At 43.5% G+C, this 15699-nt stretch overlaps 1 protein-coding gene across 6 annotated transcripts in view; it reads right to left on the bottom strand.

The window, feature by feature from the left end:
• TBXAS1 (thromboxane A synthase 1) overlaps positions 1-15699 on the bottom strand; it is a 266910-nt gene that overhangs the window by 19431 nt on the left and 231780 nt on the right. For 5 of the 6 annotated variants that reach the window (XM_054188252.1, XM_054188241.1, XM_054188273.1 and 2 more), the window contains 4 exons: positions 10097-10185; positions 7525-7662; positions 4516-4678; positions 239-3892 (listed from right to left, as the gene is read on the bottom strand). In XM_054188252.1, the coding sequence (XP_054044227.1) occupies positions 3818-3892; positions 4516-4678; positions 7525-7662; positions 10097-10185 (465 nt within the window). In that variant the 3' untranslated portion in view covers positions 239-3817. Of the gene's footprint in view, positions 1-238; positions 3893-4515; positions 4679-7524; positions 7663-10096; positions 10186-15699 lie in introns of those variants that run through there. The other variant, XR_008464443.1, reaches the window with a different exon arrangement.

The raw sequence follows: 15699 nt of genomic DNA, 5'->3' as shown, positions 1-15699 counted from the left end.
GCAAGCATCTTTCCAAAAAGTCTGCTCAGTCTCTGTCAGAAGAAAGACAGTGGGGCCAGTGCCAACCAAGCAATGAAATGAACAGTTTATAAGTCAGCTTTAGATTCTTTTAGCGTATTTACTACTGTAAATGCACAGAAGAGTCCGGTATTAGGTGATGCTGTGTCCAAGATGGAAATATCATTTAACGAAAGGGAAACGAGAAGGTGGTCATTTCAGAAAGTATCACACACGGAGAGGAAATTCTGCAGTTTAATGCCAGGTAAGAATAGATAGTTCAAATTTGCAATCAGTGAAGCATAATAATTTCAAACACCTAGCTCCATTATTCTAGACAGACTATTTATAAAGTACAAAACTGTAAAGGTTTTCTATATCAGCAGTCTCATTAAAAATACCATTTTATACTGATAGCTTTCTGTAATCTTTGCGAAGTCCCAGATGTTTTTAATAGAAGCTTTCCTTTTCCAAGCAGCCTTTGCTTCGTGTCAGCTGTCAGAGAGTGACTAAGTCCCTTTTGTAAAACAGACATGCCCGATTTCAAACAAACCCACAGCGCAGCAATGCGAGACAACACACTTACTGTTTCTGAGGAGAGAAATTATTTTAAATCAGCTTCCTTGTTCCTCCCTAGACTCAACTGCTGTTGACTGAAGCGTGCTGCACCACAAATGCTACGTCACCGTAACTTAAGGATATAAAGTTAAGTTTTGAGGTTGCGACTATAAACATAATGCTTTCTTTTTTTTTTTTTTTTTTGGTAGGGTTTCTTTTTTTATGAATCCTGAAAGCAACACTGCTCAGGATCAGTTTGGGACTGCGTCATTTGGATGCGCAGACACACTGTGATTAACATGATATTACCAGTTTCTGTTTTGGAGAGCTGCTGTCAGTCTCGCATCGTATGTTTTTGACAATGTGTTTTTCTAGAGGGGCTAAAGCAGCGCCGGTCCCTCAGCGTGGCTCTTTCTTTAGGTATGTTGCTGAGCCCACACAGCCAGGGCGAGGGCCAGCATCATTAAGTGTCCTGGTAAAATGTCCATGCAGTGTCTTGTGACTGTATCAGCAGCCGTTGTTTAAAAGGAGGAGATGGCTCGGGCTCTTGCTATATTACTAGGAAGTTGGCAGCCTTTTCTCCGTCTCGCTTCTCGAGCTGTCTCGCTAGGCCTGCACGTAGAACAAGGGATGATGCACTTCCAGAAATCTGACTTGATTTCTGGAAATCAAGTCAGCTTGCAAAAATAATTCCTCTATTCCACACCACTACAAACTGACAGGTGGAAACAGATAATACTTCCTAACCGGAAAACTTCGCAGGACAGTTGAAAAAATGTCAGTGCAGAGTCAAGTGAGTTTACTGGCACACATACCGTCCGTGTTCAACTTATAAGTGGCTGGGAAAGACTCTTGGTGCACTTTCCAAGCCTTTAAAATGTGATGCCCAGTTGCAGCCACTGCAGTACTGCTTTATTCCAGTGGAGTTAACACGGTATGCAAGACAATAATGCTCTGTTTGGACACAGAAATATCAGTTGTTCAGCTACTCTACATGTTAGTGGCACTTTCTTGGATAAATATTGAGGATATAAACAGCATTCAGACACACTGTAGAACAGTCCATACATGTCCATATGGAAGAAAGGCACAAGCTTGATTTAGGCTTGGAGCATCTGGTCAAAAATGAAGCACACAATGACCTGCTGATTCACATAAGGAAGAAAAACAGTAAAAAAATTTTGAAGGGACAAACAAGCCTTCGACAGCTGACTTCAGACTGGCACGAGCTTCCTGCTCATTCAGGTAGGTGAGAGTTTTTAGGCAAGGCCCATCCAACTTTTTGCCAGTTGTATGTGTAAGTTGTGCAGTAAATCAGCTGCTAGCACACTATTTTCAAGAGGGAAAAATTACGGATAATGTGTAAAAATGAGGATATATACAGTTTGTTGCTTTTCAAATAAATAATGATCACTCCATCAGTAATTTATATAATCAGCGTATCTGTAACAGGGCACTTTTTAGCATGCCAGAGATGCTCCACGGAAATACAAACAATTCCGAGACTGCCAGGTTGGTACTTTACTACTACTACCTGTACAGTTCTGGTTTTAAAAAAAAAATAATCCCGTGAAAGAGAAAGACAAAAATCTTCCAGGAGCAAAATACAGCAATATGATCAGTGTTAAGGCAGCATGTGGGAAGAAGGCAGCAAAAGGTGCTTGCTGGAGAGAAACTCGGGAACTAGCTAGGGATCAGTGAGCAGATGGCTCCCTCCAGCAATCCTTGCCATGAAGCTGAGCAGTCAGCCTCTTCCTCCTGCTGCCATGACACGTCTCTGTGCACACCACCCAGAGAGATGCTGTACCTAAAGAAACCTGAAGCAGAGTATGTCGGCAGGCAGAAGGTCAACGCTTGGAAAGAACCAAAAGGTGCCTCCTTATTTTTATGATGCTCTAAGAATTCTTGCTGTTTATAAAAACTTAAAAAAAGAAAAAAAGGACCCTGAGCCTGAGACCGTCTCCTCTCATGGTTTTGTTGTGCAGCCAACCAGTTTGCGGTGCCCACTGAAGGAAATGTTTTTTGTTTTTTTTTTTTTTTCTGGTCAGTTGATCATTGCTGTGTGATGCTCCACTAGCTGTGTGGTGATTGAAGGGCTTTGTAGAGGAGCAGGAAAGAGCATGGAGGGAATGTGACGAGTGGAAGCGTACTGCTGCTTTGTCTGTGAAAATGCATGTTCACAGTCATACAAATGACTCCAAGGTGCTGCTACAGTTGGCAATCAGACAAGTTCTTTCCTGAGTGAAGTGAGGCACTTTGGGATGTGACCTGCTGCAGCGTCACATAAGGAATCAAGAGAGCTGCTGCGACTGATGATCCTGGATTCCACTCCCCTGCCGTTGGCTTTAGTGCATGCAACGCTCTTAATTTCCTTGAGCTAGACAAGGATGGTGCCAACTGCAGTGCTTGGAGACGAAAGGCCTCAGCGTGAAGCAGGTGTTGTACCAACACCTTCTGAGTATCCTTAAATTTCCTCTGGTCCTCCTGCTTTCTTTAAATTCCTATCTTCTCTTTCTCCACCTTTCCAACAGCAGTTTGGTAGACAGAAAAATGGCTGTCACCACATTTCTTTGGTCTTAGCTACTTATCTGGTAAGCAGGAGAAGCCTTTACTCTTCAGTCGTGTAGATGCAATGTGTCAGGTGCAAACTGTTCATTTAAGTGTATTTCAAATTACTTCAAAAGCATGAAGAAGGTGCAAGTCCTTCCAATTTACGGACACAGGGAGAGATTAAACATTGTGCAGGACACTCAGCTTTGATTTTTAGCAGAGTTCATGCTAAAATCTAATGCACTGGATCCCAGGTCTTCTGCTATAACTGTGGTGCCTCTTGGGCTTTTTCTAGAGTAGAGACTTCTAAGTGCACGAGAAGGATGTGTGAGATAATGAATTGTAATTAAAATCTGTTGTAAATTGTGTGTACTCTTAACACCTGCTCCGTTTACTGAACTTAAACATGAAGAAAACATTCTCAAAGATGAGTGAAAGGAAGTGTAATGTAGAAAAGAAAGTGAAAGTGGGATGCTTCTTTACAGATACTATTCACAGCAATTTGAAAACCACCAAAAAGACTGTGGAGCCCACATCTCATTTGAAAAAGTGACTGGAGGCTCTCCCACAGGAGGGCAGTGAGGCAGCACCTACTGACCATCAGTGGGACTTAGGCTCCTACCTGTCTTTGGGGTTTTGAAAAATAATTACACCCAGTGAGTCACTGAACAAGCGGTCCCATCCCAGGAGGCTTCAGGATGTATATTTTCTTTTAGCGAGATTCTAGCGTAATGTAGACTCCATTTTTTGGTCCAAGTGTGGCTTTTGATTTCAGCTGCAAAGGGATCTGAAAATAAAAAGAGCATCTTACATACAGCTGTATGTATTTGTTTATGTGTGTACAACACCACCACATACAGACAGACATTTTTGCTGGGGGGAACAGCTCATATCAGGATTACTGTGGGAGCTGTAAAGCACTTGTTTTACAGTCAGCGGTGGTAGTATAACATTAAATAGAATTTAGAGCCAGAGGCTGAGGCAGTGGTTGCCCAGGTATACTGTAGGTGTGAACAGAAAGAAATTAACTCCGTAAACTCTAGAGCTGCTGAGTAAGTGCCAGGTGCAATGTATATAGCTATAGGCATATACTAAAGTGCTGAGATCCCAGGAAAGACGTACACCCATTCTCACCCTGTATAAATCACGGTATTTTGACTGCGGTGATGCTACACTGCTCTCCGCTAAGGCAGGGCTGTGTAACTCTTTGTTTTGTTGGAAAAAATCATAAAGGTTAAACCACGTTTTGATTAAAACATGCAGTCCAGGCCTCTAGTCCCTCCTTATTATGGAAGTGGCTCTAGCAGTTTTCTCAAACGAAGAGAAAGTCACAAAGTCATCCTGTCTAGGACACACTGTCAACTCCCTGAGGTTAACAAGTGTGGCCTTTAAGCCTCTGCATGGACAAACCTCAGTCTCTGGGCAGGTCTTAAATCGAAACTTCTGCAAAATCCTCAGCAGAGTAATTTTTGTCTCCAGCAAACCCATTTTCATGCCAATGCAGCCACGGGGTCCTGCCCCAAAGGGCAGGTATGCAAAGGGATGTCGCTCCTTCTTGGCTTCCTCTGTAAACCTAGAAGGTGCAGAGATGGAAAGCGGGTCAGGAAATGCTTTTTGCTCCTGATTCCATGTTTTTCATTTACATCTCAAAAGGTGGTTATTTCAATTGGTCTTAATGGACAGGTCAGGGGTACTACTGACAGATTATGTCCTGATGGGGCTGACACCCTTAAGTAAACAGATTATTGATTTATGGCCATCAGCCTTTGTCAGCTGGTGATTCCAGGAGAGGACAGACAGACACTAGTATTACTACCAGTCTATCTTTAATGAATTGCCTTCATTTGATGACCACGTTGTGAAAAACGATAACTTCAGGTGCAGACATGCTAGCTGTGTAGACCTTTGCATATATGAGGGAGCGATTACAGCTAAGAGGAAACTAACGGGCTGCAATGTGAACTAGCTAAAATTAGCAACAGGGCTTCCCTGCTGTGCACCACAGGTGCAGATCAATGGGAATTTCTCTTTGAAGTCTGCAAGAGGAGATGAAATCTCATGGGATTGGACAGGCCATGGAACACAGTTACTACAATTCAGTACAGCCCTGCTTTCTGCTCTTGGCCCAAAGAGACCGGGTTCCCAGTTGGGAAGCACTGAAATTGCAGACAGTTCTGTTCTTAGAGCTGAAGTACCTCAGTCCAATCGGAAAGGTTGATTAATGTGGCAGTCTGTACGCAAATCAACTAGCTGGCTTTAAAATACTTGATCAACCTATTAAAAATGAGCCTTTTTTTTCCTTCTTTCATTTTTTTTCCTCTTTTTTTTTTTTTCCCCAAGGAAACAAAATTCCTATTTGAATAGCAGTCCAAAGGAAAAAAAAAAAAAAAGTAAAATCTGTTTGCCCAAATCTGCAAGGATGGATGTATACTAGACAGAATATGTACAGACAAGAGTGCAGACTCTGAGTCAGTACCAGTTATTAGGGACAATGCATAATCAACCAGCTGAGGCTCACCACGGCCTGTGCTGAGTCACTGATCAGGGTGGTTCCTTGAAACAAACAAACCTTCACAGCAATGGCATTACCCTGGAAACCTACATAATCCTCCCATGTTGTAAGGTATTTGGAGCTGTTCTGGTAGTACAGAACTACTTTTCCAATTCTGTATGTGGATAAAGCTTCTGTCCTTCATGTGTAGGATCATTCCTGAAAATCTCTCATCTGCTTGGATACGGTCTGCAAGAACTTTAGACCACTAAGGTCCAGAGAACTCATGCAGGGTAGAAAGAGATGAGAGGTAATACAGGCTATTTTGAGGTTTGAAAAAAAAAATAATATTTTGTATTTCTGCTAACCCCACCCCCACGCTTAGATATCCTAAATAAGATCGGGATAGTACTGCAGATAGTACTATAGAAGCCCATAATTTGGGACTAAAGGACCATTAACTCATGTACCGAGCACTGTTGCATATCCCTTGCAAAACAGGTTAATGCAATTCTTGCCTTGCTCACCCTCATATACCATTCTGGTAAATTTAAAGTCTTCCTTGTATTATTCCTGAGGCAGATTTCAAAATGAAATATTAGGGGATAAAAGGCTGTAGCGGAATTAATTTATTTATTGTTAAGCTCTTATTTTATAATTCTTACTAACGCTACCAACTGATGCAAGCTGAGGAGAGTGTTATGCTTTATTCCTCAGGGAAATTTTAAAAGGGAATTCATCTCAGATTCAGAACAAACAGCACCGTATGAGTCTAGGGGACTGCAGCCCCCACTATCCATTTTACCCTGTTATGTGCTTTTGTACTACTGTTAAAGGGGTGAATAAACAATTAAGACAGCATTTCTAGATAAGAGTTGCTAAAAAAATCACCCTAGATGCCCAGTTATTGCTAAGATTCCTCCCCAACAAAAGCTCTGGGCTTCTCCAACCGTGGCATTTCTCTTCTTCAGGGCCGGAGGTGCCTGATAGACCATATGCCAAGATTTGCCCCAGGAGGAGCATTGGGCAAACCCACCTACACCACACGTGTTATCCTACTGGCAAAGATGGTTCTGGGCTGCCTGTATCGCACCCAGTTGTTCGTGGAGCATGCACTTTTTTTCTTAGTAGACTTTTCAACGTGGTGGTAGCTTAAAATGCAGCTGCCCACTGAACAGCTTCAAATATAGCTGCTCACAAAACTCAATTGTGCTTCCACACAGCACCACAACAGCTGAAACTCTCCCTGTCAGCTCAACTCAGCATCTGCAAGACAGGGCAGGGTACACAAACACAACCTGACAGTGCCCCCCGCAGTTGAAGAGAATAAATGCTCCACGTGAAAATATGTCTTGCCAAGCAGAGCTAAGAACCCAGGATCCCACCGTACGGATGGAGAGCAAATTCCCAGTGGGAGATGGGATAGGTTCCCCACTCACAGTGTCCCCACACCGTTACAAGATCTCAGGTGAAAAGGCTGCTCTAAACCAGCAGGAGCTGGAGGAGTTTGCTGGGTACCTCCATGCCACTGAATATGCCGTCTCACTTCAGAATTTCTGCATCCAGAGGTGACACTATTTGCAGCATCTGATTTGGAAACAGGTCTGAAAACCTGTGCCACATTTCCACCTTGACCAAACCTCGCACCTTCTGTGGGATGTGCCACTTTCACCACTTGACTAATGTGGAAGAAGTAACACATTTTTATGATCTAAATTAAACTGTACTCCTTTTGGTGGAAATACTGCTTCTGGTGAACAGTGGGTGACTGTGGCTGTGAAGGAGCAGCAGGATCTGGTATCTTCACTGGACAGGCTGGAGTCCTGTGCCCACCCTAATGCGTGAAACCGCATTTAAGGCAGGGCTTTGATCCAAACAGGCCCAAATAAGGGCTTCAACCTAGGAATGAAAAGCACTACTTCACGTACCTCTCAGGAATGAACTTCTCAGGCTCTGGCCAGAGCTCAGGGTTGTGGTGGAGATGTCCAACGGCGGTTTCAATGACAGCCCCGGCTGGAATACGCTGCCCCAGCACCACACAGTCTTTAGCTGCTTCCCGAGTGAACCTGCAACAGTGTCATGTGTCCCTGATGATTAATAAAGGTAAAAACACAGCAGGAGGGAACCATAAAAGTCAGTCTCTTCAGCTGGACTCCCTGTAATTTGGGAGTAACATTTTCCCAGTAGATAAATACAGCAACCGTTGCTGATGCTAGTGTCTTCTCAGGTTACGATCATCTCCACCTAGAAGCACATTGCTCCAACCCAGCTGGCTAACTTTTGCCCTTTTCACAGTAAAGCATTTCTGGTTGCTTACGGTTTTCCAAAACGTTAACTGTTAAACTGCAATTTTGCTGCTAATGTTGGGTTCAGACTTATTTTTTATGAAAACTGCAGACAAAATGTGTCAGTCATCTCTAATAACAGGCAGAAAGAGTATGCTGGTTTGCTCTCAGGAAAAAATTACATCAAATATAGTTTTGAGTTTGTTTATTTGAGAAGCTCCCCCATGTTGGGACAGCACCTGAAACTTGGCAAGGGATGGTTTGAATAATAGGGCCAAGTGTTCTGCTACTGCTACAAAAATACAACGAATTCACAAACCTTGGAAAACTGCATTTCACATACACTTATCAAAGATAGACATGATTTTAGAAGCAAAACTTTCCCAGTTTCCTCCCACCCTGTGGTGACAGGTGACAGAACAGGACTGTCCTTAGAAACCTCATCGTGACAAGAAGACTGGGAAAAGCCACCTGCCAAAGTCGAGCTTGGGTCTGTAGACCTTGAAAAAAATTGGTGTGTGGGTGTGCATGTGTGGTGGCAGATCCTGATCTAGATCTTTTGGTGGTCGCTACAGACCCCAAGCCAGCCCAGGCCCAGGTATGTGTCCTACTATCTCAGCCTAGGAAATATTCCCCGGCACCAGCCGGGAGCACAGGGGTGAGACAACGTGTGGGAGCTCCCTTTGCTGCTCCCTGCCCCGTGCCTAAAATATTGAACAAAGATTTCAGTTTCAGGGCTGTCTGTCTGGTATCATTCCAGGAACACATTCTTTCCTCGCTGTCACCCATATCTCTCTCTCTCGCAGACAAAGAAATAACAGAGGCTCCAAACCTGGAACAAAACACTGGCATGCTAAAAAACATATTGACAAGGCATCCTTCTCATCCTTACATGAATTTGGTGATAGTGGAAATGCGTTCTGGGAAAGAAAGTTCTCTGGCTAGTAAGTTCATTTTTCTAAAAAAAAACCCAACTCATTTTATAACAAGCTTGGCTGCTACTGAATTTTCCCCTAACTCAGCATGATCCTTGTCATAGGCAATTAGCATCTTTCCGAGGCACTGGGCTGTCCTATCCATTCCACATCCATCAGAGTAAAAGCCAGATCAATAAACACCACCGACAATGCCAGCTGAAACTTCAGAACAACTTTTCTCCATTCTCATTCTGTTTCCCATCTGACAAACACTGATTGTTTCCCAGCTGAAACTCAAAGATCCCTGACGCTTTAACTGGCAAAACAATTTCTGCTTGTATACCATGTATAACACAGTAAAGCCCAGTCATCTCATCCAGGAGCAAGGATCCTTGACATTTACTCTCTGAACAGTCCTGCAGAAGTCCATGGAAAAATCTTGACTCCCGATCTTTGTGAACATATAAAAGGGAATATGACTTTAAGCTTTTGTTTTTCAAGGTGCTTGCAATCATGGGGTAAATTTTTCAAAGGCTCTTACAGCAAGTTCAGCTTTGGCTCCTTTCCAGTCATCTGAGTGTTTCCCCCGGCCTCACGAGAAGCAGTGCAACTGGCTGACTGCTTTGAAAAGTTCCATTCTTAGCATTTGCATTTTTGCTTGTGGTAACTTGGAAATTTGACAATCACACAGTTTTCTAATTTCTTTTCCCCTTGTTTTCAGTTCTTCAGTATAACTTTTAGTAAAATTAGTCTTGTGTGAATTGGGGCCAAACTTTCAAAATTGAATGGATGTAGCCATTAGCTTAGCTATATTAGTATAACACAGTACTAAGTGCAAAACGGTAGGGATCCAAGTTAAAAACACGTGTAAAATACAGCCTTCTGAATGTGCAACCCTTCCACAGATCAGAGCCGTGATGACCATCAGGGTAACTCCTCCGCCAGCCAGCAGGCTAGGGTAGGTCTTTGCTCTGTATCCCTGAAGCCCGAGACATACAGAAGCATCATCGTCTGGCTTTCTAAGGCCACTTCTGCTGCAAAATCACTCCATCCTCTAACCTTGGAGGATGTGAAGAATGGTGAAGAAGCAATATTGGCCAAGCTGTTATAAAAAACTGCTTTAGAAATACCAGCATTAGCCAATTTTCCTGAAAAAGGCCACATAATATCTTTCAAATGCACAAGCAGTATTGATGTTGGCACAGAGACCAAGGGCACATTGGTCTTACAACAGCAGATTTCCATTTTATAGTGCCAGGGATATACCCTATAGAATAAGAAGGCGGGGGGGAAGATACCTGAATGCAGGTGGGTACATGCGCAACGTCTCTGCAATCACCATGTCCAGATAAGGAAGTTCTTGTACATTTTGATAATCAGGGACCATCTGAAAAGGCAGGAAGAAAGGAACAATTACATTTTCTCACATTCAAGTGCCAAACTCATCTCAGATTGCCTTTTAAATCATCTATTTTTTACTGGGCTTTTTTCCTGTAGAAGAACTCGATGTCTCATCTAAAACAGTAAATGATAAAATTATACAAAAATGTGGGCAGTAATTAAATGTGTGTATAACATTCCTTTCATCATCAAAACACTTTGGTCCACAGCCCAGCTTGAAGATACAATAATAAATCAACTTGCTAGGAAGTATTAAAAACAGGGCATTACAGAGAGCATTAATAGCTACAACAGAGCTATTGTTTTATACATGCACTAAAATCTGCACAGGACCCTTGTTTCTTCCCAAAGACAAGAGCGTGGCAGACCAGGAGCATTACGTTCACAAGAAACAGCAAGTCCTTCAGTTATTCTTGTTGGAGCAAACCCTTTGCCCCTTCCCAGCGATAGAAATAAAGCAAAGTGCTAGTGCTGTGAAGTCTGTGGAGGGGTGGGAGGCGGCACTGGAAGAAACTGGCACGCTGATGAGGAATGGCACACAGCTGCGAATTGCTCTGTCGAGCAGAGGGGGCTGAGGTACAGCTCACATCCCACCCGGCAGGATTGCAATAGCACCCGAGGAGAGAAACCTCTTTCCTCCCCTGGCCATCCCTTGTGCAACGCTGCTTAATTTGGCATGGCGGGCAATACCCGAGCCCATTTTCCTAAGTCTACAGAACCACCTGCCCCTTGACAATGAATGGTGGGTGCTAAAATCCAAACCGGACTGTGTCTCAGCAGACTCTGCCCTCTGACAAGTGGCAAACAGACAGCGAGAGACACCAAACCATGGACGACCAGCAGCAGCAGTGACACGACTCAGAGCATGGACGAACGGAGAATTTCTCCCACTCTTACCTTCCTTGGAAAAACATTTTCCTTGTCTTATTCAGGACTCTCAGCAGAGGGCAGCCAAAGTACATCTAATAACCTCGTCAGGAAAGCAGAGTTTTGTTTTAAATTAGAGCATCTCCGAAAGACTGACACGGAGTAAACTGGAGGAAAGCACAGACGTCAGAGTAGACTAAACCTTTTATGAAGATTTGGGGCCCCTGCCGTTCACAAAGGGGACTGGATTCCACCCTTCCTTTATTTACTACAGCACTTTTCATGTATAATGCATATTTTATTGAATTTTCATGCAAAAACATATGGTACATACTGAAAATACTAAGCAGAGAACAACTCCAGATGGTATGCAGAAAAGGCGTACAATAGAATGAGGATACCTTGCTGGATTAGGGTATCCCACTTATTCAGCACTAAGCCACCATGCACCATTTCACATTAACTGATCTTTTCTAGGAAGGAAATAGATACATTCTATTATCTCCATTTTTTGGCTCAGGAAAGAAAAACAAAAGCAGAGAAAGTAATTTGCACAGGCTGAGCAGAACCAGTGCGTCTGCTCCCCTCTTAGGGAAAAAAGATGCAACTCAGCTTGTCAATAGATGAAGTATTTTGTCAGTGCATGTCAAATATTACCAATACAGGAAATACAGACTGCACTGACAGCCTTTTATACTGCAGTAGTGCCTACTAACTCAAACCTTTGGCTTTGGTCGATGATTATGAGACAAAGGAGACTAAAACAGACACAAATGGCAGCAATGTCATGAGAACCATGGCTGAAGGCTGTGCAAGGAGCTGTGCTCCCAATAATCTGAATAGCTAAAACCAAAGACGGGAGAATGATTTTTAGTACCCGCGTTTTGCAGAAAGGGATTCGAGGGCTACCTGATTTTGCACGGGAAATCAGTAGCAGAGGCTGGAAATGAACTGTGATCAGACTCTAGTTTCAGGCCTTTGTGGCAAAACGACCCTTCTCCATGCCCGCATAGCTGCTCTGTGCTTTGATGCTAATGCACACTGTGGTCTGTATAAATTTTTTTTCTGCTCATTTTACACCTCTCCTTCAGAACTTTCCTCCGTCCTTTTTATACTTGCTCTCCTGCACCTTTTTGACTCCTGGGTCAGCATCTGAGTCCTGTCCTTGCGTTCCCCCCTGATTCATGGCTGGGTTGGCTGAGGGAAGAGTTCAGGCTCCAACTAAATGAGTGACGGAGCCAAGAGCACATGGTGATGTGTTCGATTCTCTGAGCCCTGCTCTTTCCACTGGGCCTTCCTGTCTCTCTCATAATCCCTCTACTTACTTCTGGAGTCAATAATTAAGGTGATTATATGGTAACCTGATATAATAAGTAGCCACTAAATCAAACCATACATCAACAAATAATATAACACTAAATTATGGGAGCTTTGATTTGCTCTTTCAAATAGCTTCTATACCTTCAGGGGATTAGCAGTTCAGAAAACAAAACCAAGGTGCAAAACCAGCTGATTTTCCTTAGAAGAAAATTCCTTTTGCTTACATAAAGAAGAAGGGGTCGGTCAAATGGCAGCACGGTGAACTCTGCTATCGTGAGCGTGGCAGACACATCAGTCATTTCCTACATCTAATGCAACTTAATTATTGGCACTTCCATGCTTTTAGCATCAAAGTAGCTGGACCTAATTTAGTAGTTGTTTACAAGGTCTGACCCAGGGCTGCATAAAGTACACACCAGCCAAGTATCTCTATTTAGGAAGGACAGTTTGCTGCTTTTTTTTTCCTTTCAAAGAAAATATTTTCCATTTGTTTTTCCACTCCCTCTCATCAAAATATTCCTTTAGCCAAGCACATTTCAAAGGAACTTAAACATGCTTTTCTCCCTAAGTGTCCCTATTTATATCTTACAACTGTTGGCAGGTTTGCTGGGTAGGGGGTGGTGTTGTGCAAAGATGCCACTTTAACCCCCTGCAAAAAAAAATGTCTACATTGCCTCTTACTGAAGACTGGTCTGGTTTGTTTGTTGTTTTGGTTTTTTTCATTAAGAAAGAGATTCCTTTCTGTAACAAGTAGAGGTGTGGGGGGTGAAAGGAGGAACCACATTGCCTGTAATAAAATATTCTATATTTTAATCTTGTGGCCACCGCTTTGCACGGCAGTTTGTCTTATGCTTTGCACAGCCCTGTAGTATCTTTTTCTGTTGACATGGAAGTGAAATGGCCATGTAACATCTTGTGGCAATTCTCTGCGTGCATATTTCCCTGGTTTCATTTCTAGAGGTGTGGTGGTCCACTCTCACCCATCCCAGACTGTTCAATCGCTTCTGGGGTCCAGAAAGCATCCACTTTGGACGCAAACTCTTCTTTGCGACTGACAGCAAATCCCAGCCCTCAATTCCTTAGGAAAAGGTGGGAAATTAATTCTTCACCCCACAGAGTACCCTGAGGTGAAATATCAGCAGTGATTATAAAATTGCCTATGTGCTACAAGGAAGATGCGTGTGTTAATCCCCATATAAATTCCAAGACAGATAACTGCCTTCAGATCCACCTCTGCTTTTCAGTATGTTGGCTTTAGCATTTTCTAGGCAGGAAAATCTATTTTTTGCCACCACCCTCAGTTAACTTTTAATTCCTCAATGAACACCAAGGGAATCCAAGTGCTGACAGGAGAGGTCTGGCCAACCTTTCTGCTGCAGTTTGAGATGTTACTGTTCCCAGTTGCTCGCTCCTCTTTGCTGGCTGTGGTTAGCGTCACCACAGCCAAGTCAGCAGAAGGGAACATATGCCTGCACCTCCGTTGCTTCCATACAACGTCCAGCATGAACCCATCTTCAGCGACAGTTTAAGACGAGATACTAACTTTTCCCCAAAGTAGCTGTCGAGTAAGGCACAGATCCTCCCCTAACACCTCTGTTTTGGGAATGGTAATCCAAGTACACATCAGTGAATAAGAGATTTCCACTTATCCTCTTGGTCATGGTCTGGTAGTGCTCAGTAACCAGAAATGAAAAAAAAAAAAAAAATCAGAGAAAATTTTGTGTAGCTGACAGAGTGTGACGTGCACCTGAAATCAATTTGGAAGCAGCAAAGGCTGCAGAGACCACATTCCTCATAACTAGCGCTGCTGAGTCATGGCCTGAGACTGAACCGGCTGCGGTTTCTGAGAAATTGCAATCCAAATCAAATGCCTCATGGGCAGGTGTGACTGTGACAAAGTCCGTTTCAGAGAGATGACGTGCAGACCTGCTTAAGTGCAGATGCAGCTCCATGAGTGATCTGTGTAGCCATGGCTACACAGCCCACATCAGCTCTCCCCCAAAATGTAGACTTTGGATAGCAATGGGATAGGAGGTGGTGAGTCAAAAACAAGCCAGCATTGTCCCCAGTGACTCTCACGAACACCCCCTTTCAAATTGCCAAAAGAGCTATTTAGACCACAGCCATGTCTAGGATTCACAAACAGGTCAATAATGTTTCTTATCAAATGGATCAAAAGCTGCTGACAGATCAAAGAATCTGCCTGGGATTTTGACCTCTCTTTGGTCACTTCTAGGAGCTGCTCATGCCCTAACAGAACTAGACGTGTCACACTCAGCCTAAGAGAGGGGTAAGAAATTCAAGAATACGATGTTAAGTTGGGGTTGTCCCATGACATCCTTGCTAACAACCATATAACGAAATGAAAGGTTACAGAGAGATCAAAATGCGGATCAATGAAAAAAAGTGGTGGAGTGGTTCAACAGGCACCTGTCTTCAACTTGCTTAAAGAAAGATTGCCTCATGTTTTATCACTTGCACATCAACATGCTGGAATACCTGCAAAGCGCCAAACTAAAACCTCCCTACACTTTCAGGCGGCAAAATAGGGACAAAGTTGACAAAGTAAAATTTCTTTACTTTATCCTCAGAATGTAGAACAAATACTAAAAAAAATGCCTATGGCAGTCCTCATGCGATAGTTACTGCAAAATCTCCCTCTCGGCTGTCTGCAGTCCAGCCTGCACCTGCCAAGTGAGGTGTCTCTCTGAGGCACAGCACCAGGCAGAACGAGTCTTGCCGCTGGGGAAATGGGACCCCGAAGCTCCTGAGCCCCGCTCATCCCAGGAGGCAAGGCAGGGCGGGAGGTGTTGCTTTAAGACACAGTGCTTTAAGACAGAGAAGAGCCTATGTAAAATAACCAAGTGTCGGTTGGCCATTTCTAGTGACAGGGGCCTACAGAAGAGCTGCTTCTAGCAAAATATTAAGTTCTCGACTATAGAATTGAGAACAAGGTTCAGGAACGAAAAATAGGACAAGCAGCCTGATTTCCAGATTAAGATGAAGCAGCAAGAAGCTCCCTGAGCTGCCTAGTGCCTTTCCTCTCGAATCCTCTCAGAAATGAACATTAAAGTAAGTCCTCGGCTCCATCTCCTCATGTCTCTTTCCCCAGAAGCAAGCAAAGGCCATCCAAAACATGTACTCCCAAACTTTCCCTTTATTACTTTATTCCACCTGGGTTGCCTGCCACATCTCCCATCTGCTTGGGTTGTCATTCAAATGGAAATGCAGCACAAAGGCTCTCACCTCCACCTTTGATGGATGCTCACGGGGGATACTTTGCTCATTGAGGCCCTTCCCAAGCTGCAAGAGC

The sequence above is a fragment of the Rissa tridactyla genome, chromosome 1 (assembly GCF_028500815.1).
Source record: "Rissa tridactyla isolate bRisTri1 chromosome 1, bRisTri1.patW.cur.20221130, whole genome shotgun sequence".
Classification (NCBI taxonomy): domain Eukaryota; kingdom Metazoa; phylum Chordata; class Aves; order Charadriiformes; family Laridae; genus Rissa; species Rissa tridactyla.
The sequence above is the reverse complement of the archived record's forward strand: the minus strand, read 5'-3'. Positions and strand labels throughout refer to the sequence as shown.